The 10,071-nt window shown below is 32.7% G+C and overlaps 1 protein-coding gene across 8 annotated transcripts in view; it reads left to right on the forward strand.

Moving 5' to 3' along the window:
- Positions 1-10,071, forward strand: part of LOC107155182 (tRNA (guanine(10)-N2)-methyltransferase homolog) — a 76,803-nt gene that overhangs the window by 29,494 nt on the left and 37,238 nt on the right. For 7 of the 8 annotated variants that reach the window (XM_048797848.1, XM_048797834.1, XM_048797826.1 and 4 more), the window contains 6 exons: positions 2,411-2,476; positions 4,078-4,151; positions 6,482-6,563; positions 6,649-6,741; positions 6,980-7,114; positions 7,852-8,008. In XM_048797848.1, coding sequence (XP_048653805.1) covers positions 2,411-2,476; positions 4,078-4,151; positions 6,482-6,563; positions 6,649-6,741; positions 6,980-7,114; positions 7,852-8,008 — 607 coding nt within the window. The remainder of the gene's footprint in view (positions 1-2,410; positions 2,477-4,077; positions 4,152-6,481; positions 6,564-6,648; positions 6,742-6,979; positions 7,115-7,851; positions 8,009-10,071) is intronic. The other variant, XM_048797854.1, reaches the window with a different exon arrangement.

The raw sequence follows: 10,071 nt of genomic DNA on the forward strand, positions 1-10,071 counted from the left end.
GGCTTAGGTGGTAAATTGAACTCATGGATGCAGTACCAACGGGGGGGGGGGGGAGAGAGAGAGAGAACTTCAAGATTTGAGTAGAAAACAAGCACAAACCATCAGGTTGCCAGTATCTGGCATGCTGGTATCATACCATTAAGGAAAAAAACAGGATTTGAGATGAGACCTTATCCTTATCTATATTCTCATCCAAAGGAAAATAATACAGGAAAAAAAAATACAATGAGAGTTATATTTGGAAACAATGAGACAGAAGGTATAAATAAAAGAACTTAGTTCCATAAAATCAAGGATTCTGAAAAGGTATAGGCCTGAGAATTAAAAAATACCACAACACAGATGGCTCTGTCCACAGTTCATAGGACATAGATTGTAAATATTGTATTAGGATCATATTTGCAATGGCAGAAGAAGGAAGCATAAAACTGATGTGTCATGCTACAATATCAGGAGCATGTAAACAAAATCCATTAGATGTCCCTTCAGAAGAAAGAATCGTACCTGAAGCTAATCATGTGAATCTCACCTGTCTTGATCATGCTGAATTTATAAACAATGTGCTTATAAATTTGAAACTTAAATAACCACTTAAAACTGAGGGTAAATGATTTATCACATTTACCCTCAGTTTTAAGTGGTTATTTAAGTTTTGGGTATTAGAGCTAATGCTATGCTATAAAACTTCTGATAATTCTTCACTTTCTTTTTTGCATCTCTCGTTCTATCTCTTTTTTTGGTACTGGGAATTGAATCCAGAGTCAATTTACCACTGAGCCACATCCCCATCCCTTTTTTAAAGTTTTTTATTCTGAGACAGTATCTCACTAAGGACCTTGCTAAGTTGCTGAGACAAGCCTTGAATTTGTGATCCTCCTGTCTCAGCCTCAAGTTCGTGGGATTACAGGTGTGTTTCACTGCATCCATTTTGTTTCCAACTCTTAAGACCTTTATATTTTAGCCTATCACTGTTTTTTAGCAATGATTCTAGGAGCAGCAAATTTTGACTTGGTTATATTTGGATGTTTTAATTGTAAAGCTGATTCCCAAAATACTTTAATACAGAAGGAACAACAATCATGTAAGACCAAGTAACCTAATCTATAAGTTCATTTTTTTCTTCTGATTGTTATAATTGTGTTAGACTTGCTTAACTTCCTGAGCTGCTGAATTTCAGTTAGAGTGTTGAGGTCATCATTATCTAGATTCCCTTAATATACCCTAAGAGTCTGTGCTTCTCTATATATAGATCTTCTAACTTCATGAGATAACTCTGATTCCTATTTTACACCCAAGGGAACTGGATGTAAAAGAAGTTAAATTTCATATATAAAACCACATAGCTAGTATGTGGAAGATCTGAAATCAAACTGTAGTCTGTCTTAGTCCTGAGTCTCATAATGTCTACGATTCCAATTTGTGTTACTCATGTTGCTAAATAACCTTTGGGCTTCCTTTACTGATTTACTGGTAGTTTGTTTTAGGTTGTGCTCTATCCATATTTTTGTACTGAATTCACCTCCTTCTAATATAAGAAATTATTTGATGCAGAGACAAAAGAAAAATAGAAATGGTATTAAAATTGCTTAAACCTCCCATTCTTTTGGATCTTGGAATGAGGAACTTGGTGATGTGGGTATGCATTCCCTGGTGATGGCTGACGCTCACTGAAGGCTTGGTGTTAAAGGTTCTTTCTTCTGGTTGGGAGGAAAGGGGATTGTCAGCAACCAGTAGTGGGGACATTTCTCCTTCTTTAGGTTACCTGCTCCATAGGACCTATACAAGATTTTACCTGCTTTCAGTAGGTTGAATTTGTAGATAGTAGTTGTTAGTGGTACAGGTCATAAATTTTGTATAGTCGTCGTTTATCAATACAAAGTGTGTACTTCACAGAATACACAAACTATTGGAAGTGATTTCAACTTTGTACGCATGATGCTTTTAACATGCCTATTATGTTAGTTCTCTTTCTAGTGCTATAATTTAATCCAGGTAGAAGAGGTTAATTTAATGTGCTTAATGAATCCATGTTGATGCTCTGTAGTTATTTTCCAAATATCCTCAAATCATGTTTTTAATTATTCATTTTATTTTTATGAGGTATTGTTAAATTTACCAATCTATAGTGTCTGTTATTTGTTTTTGCCTCCCTGCCCCCTTTTAAAATCGGGACATTCTCTGATCATACTTGGCAATTCTGTTGTCTAAAATTCTCTGAAATTACTTAACCATGGTTGTGACTATAAAGTTTCAATACCCTGAGTTGGAATTGTCTGATGTTGAAACTTAAATGCCTTGGGTAGATATCACTCCATTCTTTTTCTTTTTTAATCATATTAGGTTTGTTTCTCTTAGAAGACTTTGAGTTTCCTGTTTGAAATATATTCTCTCTATAATATTTTCAATGCAGGAAATAAAATCTTTGCTTTCACTTTTTGGAGGTCAGTTCATCAGCAGTCATGAAACTTATGGGAAGGTAAGGAGAATTTTCATTAGACCATATGTAATGTATATATAAATAGAATCTTGGGTTTGAAGAGAACTACAAAGCTTAAATTTATATTTATGTGGTTATTTGTATCTGTTCCTAGAGAAAATGAAATAAAAAGGATATTTAGGGGAAGATTATGGCTTTGGAAAGTAACAGATGTACTTACAGTTTTAAATTTTTATTTTTTATTTTCATTTTTTGGTGCTGGGGATTGAACCCAGCGTATCATACATGTTAGGCAAGTCATCTACCACTGAACTACATTCCCAGTCCCAAATTTAATTTTTAATTCAACACTTGCACCATAATGTATATCTGTTCTTTCATTTAAGAAAGGACTATATTCTGTTGATGAAATGTATTCAGAATTACAATTTAAATGAACTGTAGGTTTATATTTGGCATAATTTTAAAATTTGAAATTTTATACTGTATACGATTGTGAATTTATAAGCTTTTATTTTGTATTTATAGTTTATCAGTATTTTAAAGAGGTTTGGAAAAACAGAAAAAGAAAAGAAAAATCATTTACAGTTCTTTCACCTTGTTATGACTTATAATTGGGGATGTGACCTTCCAGTCTTTTTCATATCCTTTATCCTCCTCAGTTGTAATATTACTTACCATGAACTTCTATAACCTTTTTTATTTGACAATATTAATATAGGTATGTGTTGTTCTTAGCCTTTATCACCAATGTAATTGCACTATACCATAATTTACATAACCATTTAATTTAATTTAGATTGCTTTAAAAAATTTTTTAATAGAATTAATACTAATGATCTGTTTTTCTATTTGGATTATTTTGAATTTTTCTGTAGGATAGTGTAAATACTGGAAGAAGATAGACTGCTAATGTCAGGGAGGATTTCTTGCAAAAGATGAGAGAACTTAAATTAAAAGTTCCATGGTATTGGAGTTATATTCCTTATTTACTTTCAGTTATTGAGGCAAAGTGAAAGGAGAGTGATGAATGAGGTCAGGACACTGCTGTGTTTGGCAGTATTCTGGCAAGGGGCTGTTTGAGAAGATATTTCCTGTAATCTTGGGTATTGAAATAGGGGATTGAGAAACTCCTGATTGACTCGGACCTTTTTTTTTTTTTCCTCCTAGACAATATAATAAAACAGTACAACTTAATGGTAATAATAATGTTCCCCATGATTATCTATCATAGTTGTTTCACAGGGCCCTCATCTACCTCTCAGATAACCATAGCTACTTAGAAAAAGAGATCATTTAGTATTAAGAAATACATTACTTATAAGTTAAAAATAAAATAGCTGTACTATAAGAAATGATAAGCAAAGATAAAAATTTCCAAGATTGTATTCTGTAGTATAATGTGCATTGATTCTTTTAGTCAAGCTACATTAAGGCAAATACAAAATTAACCTTAAAGTTAAATAAGTTTAAATTTAATTTGATATTTTCATTCATTGGATCATTTTTCTATACAGTCAGGTCAGGTATTCTTAAGTGAAAGCAGCAAATAGAAATTTCTCCTGTTGACTTCTTGAATAAAAGCGAACCAGGTGTTGGTAGCTACTTAGAAATAACTTGTGTATTATTATTTATTTCAGTCACCATTTTGGATTCTTAGTCTTCCCTCTGAAGATATTGCAAGAAACTTAATGAAACGGACAGTGTGTGCCAAGTAAGAAAAACTTACCATGTTATCCTGCATGAGTGTATCCCATACTTAACTGCCCTCTTCTATTTTGGTAGAAAGTAGGACTGGTTGTGGCAGGAGCTTGGTTTATCTTGTAGTTAACATGCATTTACCACTGGGTGGCGGTGTGGGAACAGAATTACCTGCTGAAATTAAAAGTTGGAAGATTCTCAATGGAGAAATGGAGAAACTCTTGCTTAGAACCATTTTTCTTTAAAATGCTGTATTAACTGGGAGTATAGTATGAGGTATAAATGCTACATTCTTATGTAGGATAGATGCCACATTTAAGTATAACCAGAGTATTAAAATTTCAGAAAGTGATTTTTTTTTCTTCTCCCCTGTATTTGGAGATTGAACCCAGAGGTCTCTGTCACTCATCTACATCTACATCCTTGATCCTCCTGCCTCAGCCTCTCCGAATAGCTGGGATTATAGGCATGCACCAACACTCCTGGCCAAAAAATGCTTTTCATACAGGTGATTTTTAGTTGGATTGAGCAGACTGGTAAAGTGTAATGTAACAAAATGTGGGGACTGCCCTAAAACATGTTTTACTGTTTTCTTTGTTAAAGAAAAAACAGTTTAATGATCATATATTGATATAAATTAATGAAGTATATTGGTATAAATTAATAAATTATCCTGAGTTTCTAGATTTTATCATTGACATCTACTCTTTCCTTTTCTTGCATTTTTTTCTTAAAAAGTTTTTTTTTTATTGACACTTTTTAGTTTTTCTCAGTTTTTTTTTTCTTGAATATTTTGACAGGTTGTTGAAAACCTTTCTCTTAGAAATTATGTTTATTAATGCAATGCAATTAAGATTATTCATATATCATTTTATTAACATCGTTAGCAATGCTTCATAGTGTGATATGTAATTTCTGTTGTCATTGAATTGGCTACAACCCCTTATTTAGTGAACTTCCTCCCGTTGAGATCTACCTGCAGCCCTAAAAGTCTAATCCCTTAAGCTGAAATTTGTTAGTGAGTCTTGTTTATTAAATAAAAATGACTCTAAAATGAGAACATAACTAAAAAATACTCTTTGAATAACTTATTACTTTACCTGATAATCTCAAAATTTTTGGCTGAAGTGTTTGAATTCCAAATATGAGGCTTATTCAATTTAAAACAAATACCTGAGTACTAAGAATTTGTGCACTTCTTTTAAAACTGATATCATCTGATGCTTATATTTGATGATTGGTAAAATTAATGTAATATTAAATAATATTACATAATACTTTTTCAGTTTATTTCTTCCACAATTTGCATGGCTGAAGTAAATATTAAAGAGATTATTAAGTAAGAGTAGTAAGAATAGAGTTTTTTTCTGTATAAATTCAATAGAATGAAAAGGAGGAATTCATTTTTAAAGAATAGTATTTACAATCTCGTAGCAGAATGAAAATAGACTTATAAGCATAAATTCAAAACTAACTTAAGCCAGGTGCAGTGGTGCATGCCTGTAATCCCAGCGGTTCTTAGGAGGATTGGGAGTTCAAAGCCAGTCTCAGCAAAAGCAAGGCACTAAGCAATTCGGTGAGACCTTGTCTTTAAATAAAATACAAAACAGGACTGAGGGTGTGGTTCATTGTTGAGTGCCTCTGAGTTCAATCCCCGGTACCAAAAAGCCCCCAAAAACTAACTTAAATTCAGAATTTTCTGTAGTAGAAAAGTGATTGAAAATGGGTTTTAATTATTTATTTTTAGCTTAGACTATATTGATCACACAAAATAAGATAAAAACTGTAGCAAACCTAAAGATATCTACATTGTTAAATCTTAACATTTTGAGTAGCTTTGTTAATAGATATTACCAAATCATAGCCAAATGCTAATAGCAACATTTGTATATAGTCCTTTTTGTTTTATGGAGAAGACATTGGGAAAACTTGGATTTTCTGCAACTTCTCATCCATTTGACCAAAATATCTTAAATGATTTTACTGCATCATTTGATCTAGCATAAAAATAAAATGATGGGGTGCCAGGGATGTAGCTCAATTGGTAGAGTGAATGCTAACCTGTGCAAAGCCCTGGATTCAATCCTAGCATATAAAAAGATGAAAACTTGGATAAATCCTAAATTATATTAAATTTCCACCCAACTCTATTAGGTTCAACTTTTTTGTGTGATTTGGACTTATGCTATATTTGTTTCCAGAACATGTATTTGTTGTTTGTAGCTTAGAACACACAGACAATAATTGTTAAAGAGTGAGTGTAAAGAATTAGTAAAATAACTTAAATATTACTGTGTGAACTAAATTCTTTACTGAGGTTAGTACCAATCATTTATTCCCTAGGTCTATATTTGAACTATGGGGTCATGGAAGATCTCCTGAGGAGTTGTATAGTTCTCTTAAAAATTACCCTGTGGAGAAGATGGTGAGTAGTGAAATGTGATTTTTATATAAGCATATATATACATTTTGTATTACTAATGTCTTAAAAAATTATCTGCTTATTTTAGGTTCCATTTCTGCATTCAGACTCTACATATAAAATAAAGATTCACACATTTAATAAAACATTGACACAAGAAGAAAAAGTCAAACGAATAGATGTAAGTGAATTTAGCAAAATAAAACCCCTAGAGTATTAATCTAATCTAGTCATTGTTGATATATAGGAACAGCTAATGTCAAGTGTTTTGTTTGTTTTGTACCACAATTTTGCTAAGGATTTTCACATTTTATCTTATTTAATTGCTGACATCAGACTTACATGGTAGATATTATTAGTTAAGTACTATTTTCCCTTGGAAAATTTTATAGAACATTACAGTTGCTTATATTTTTTAGGCACTTGAATTTCTGCCCTTTGAAGGAAAAGTGAACTTAAAGAAACCACAACATATATTCTCTATTTTGGAGGATTATGGTTTGGACCCTAATTGCATCCCTGAGAATCCATATAATATTTATTTTGGTAGATGGGTAAGCAAGTATTCTTTCTATCTTATTTTGTTTCTTTTAAAAGCTGAATATGGGTTGAGGTTATAGGTCAGTGGCAGAGTGACTTGTTTAGCATGCATAAGGACTTGAATTTAATCTGCAGCTCCACCAAAAAAAAAAAAAAAAGGTAATGCCTTTATACAAAAAATGCAATGCATTTCTCCAGAGATTTCTGAGGTTCAAGAGGCTTATTAGATATGTGACCTAGGATGACAGTGGTGTGCCTAGTGACATTAAAACAAAATTTACCAGAAAATTTGAACAACTGCTTTTTTTACTAATGTAGAAGGAAGGCAGAGTACTGTAATAGTTGTGGATCTCATTTATGGAACTCTTAAATCCAGGCCTTAATTCTTAAGAGAAATGGATTACTTAGAACACTTCAGCTCACTTCCCTGGGGCTGTACGTGGGTAAGTGGAAGCTGAGACTAATGTTATAGATTATTGTTATTTAGGAGAAAAAGAAATGGGGAAAGCTTATCAGCACCAATTCTTGGAATAATTATGTTCAAATTCAATTCATATTTGGTTTGAAAAGACATAGTAAAGGGAAAGATATTTGTCCAGAACTACCTCAAAAACATTTTAAAAGAATGAATTTAGAGCAGTAGTTAAGTGGAAAGTTCTCATCAACAGGATGCTGTGGTTTTTTGTGATTATCTGAAATCTTAAATCTCTTCTCTATAGTTTTACTAATTTGAAAAATATCTCTGATTTAGATTGCAGATGGACAGAGAGAGCTAATTGAGTCATATAGTGTCAAAAAGAGACACTTTATTGGAAATACAAGCATGGATGCTGGTTTATCATTCATCATGGCAAACCATGGAAAAGTGAAAGAAAATGATATTGTCTTTGATCCATTTGTTGGAACAGGTATTTTTATTTAACTGTTAAGCTAATGTAGAGATACTGCTTGTTTGTAGTAGTAAAGGTCATAGTAGTATTTTTGATGAGAGATTAAATGGACAGAATAATATTTTTTCATTGGGTAGTAGCTAAAAGACAACTTTATATTTGTAATAGTATTTAATACCTTTGCTACTTCAAAGATGGTGCTGATAGAATTTTATGGGCTTTATTCCAAGTAAGCCACTAGAGGGGACCATTATCTAATTTTTTTACAGCAGAAAATTTGTACTATCTTATGTTGTACCAAGACAGTCTTTTTCTTTTTTTCCTTTAAAAACAAGAAAGCTCTTGGAGGAAAAAGACTTGAATGACACAATTAAAAAAAAAAAAAAAGTTCATGTTCTAAAAGAGAACCATATATTTTTTTGTTTTGTTTTGTTTTTTGTTTTGGGTACCAGAGATTTGTGCCCAGCCCTATTTTGTATTTGATTTAGAGATTTGGTCTCACTGAATTGCTTAGTGTCTTGCTTTTGCTGAGACTGTCTTTGAACTCATGATCCTCCTGCCTCAGCCTTCCAAGCTGCTGGGATTACAGGTGTGCGCCACCGTGCCTGGTGAGAACCATATATTTGGTTGGAGAAAAATAGTTAATGAATTTTGTCTTTGATTTGGTTTTGGAGAATTTATAAATGTGAATATAAAAGTGATTAAATATCAGCAGACTAGAGGCTGGCTGCTATGCCGATGACCTGGGTTCTGCCTGTACTTGATTAGGGTACCTCTAATTAATTTTGTGTGGAAGTCCTAAAACTAAGTGTGTACTTCATCTGACTCGGAAGGGTTTTTCTTGCTTCAGATTGTTTTTGATTGATGTTGCCTATACCCAGGGAGTACTCGTATTTAATTTTGTCTGGCTCACCCTATTGTGGTTCAGTTTGTAGTTGGAGTCTCTCCACGTAGCCAGTTTTCCATGTGAGTGGTGATGATGCAAAGTTAACATTGTTGAGTAGTATATGTGTCGGGTATGTATGATACCCTGCACTCTAATGTTAATGTTTTACTTCTTACAAAAATATGGAGACACTTTAAAAGTCTTTTTCAGGAATTTATGGCACAGATAGATTAAATGACTTGGCCAAGGTTATATAGTGTGTAAGTTTGACAGGATTCAAACTCAAGCACTCTGATTCTAGAACTCATTCTCTGAACCACTACCATAGACTTGCCTCTTTGTGCATTAGGTTCCCAGTTAGTTCTTATTATATACCAACTTAAGGAGTGTGATCATATGTGTTAGAAATAGTATCTGGTCAAGATATTCTAGCTGATGGGAAGATTTTTGACTAGGCGTGCTGGTGCATACCTGTAATCCCAGTGACTCAGGAGGTTGAGTCAGGGGGATTGTAAGTTCAAGGCCAGTTTTGGCAACCTAGCAAAACTCTGTCTCAGAATAAAAATAAAAAAGACTGGGGATGTAGCTTAGTGGCAAAGCTCCCGTGGGTTTAGTCTGCACTACCAAAATAAACAAAAAGATTTTTTAATGTTTTTTGTTGTTGCTGAATTAATTTGCTAGTGAATTCTCTTCTAGTCTGCCATTGTCTCCCTGTATTCTACCCTCAACATTACAATACACACACACACACACACACACATATATTTAGAAAGGTCACAAGAATAAGAGTGGAACAAAGAATCCTCACATATTCTAACCCAGCTTAAGTCATTGTTAACATTAAACCTCTTTTGCTTTATCACTTGTTCTATTTATGTATATATACAGAATATTTTTTCTGCATCATTTCAAAATTGCATATGACACATTCTTCCTCACCACATACTTTAAGTTGTATTTCTTAAGAATAAAGAATATCTTTACTTATATAACCACCATTGTTTTTGATATTATTAAATATAGTATTAATACAATAACATTCATTTTCCACTTTTGTCGGTTGATCTAACAATGTTTCTTAGGGCATCCTTTTTCCCTTTCCAGTCTAGAATCAAGTATTGTATTTTATTATCAATATTTCTTTTATCTCTTTGATTTGGAACATAGCTAGACTTTTTTTTTTTTTTTTTTTTGG

Source organism: Marmota marmota, unplaced genomic scaffold (genome assembly GCF_001458135.2).
Source record: "Marmota marmota marmota unplaced genomic scaffold, marMar, whole genome shotgun sequence".
Lineage (NCBI taxonomy): Eukaryota > Metazoa > Chordata > Mammalia > Rodentia > Sciuridae > Marmota > Marmota marmota.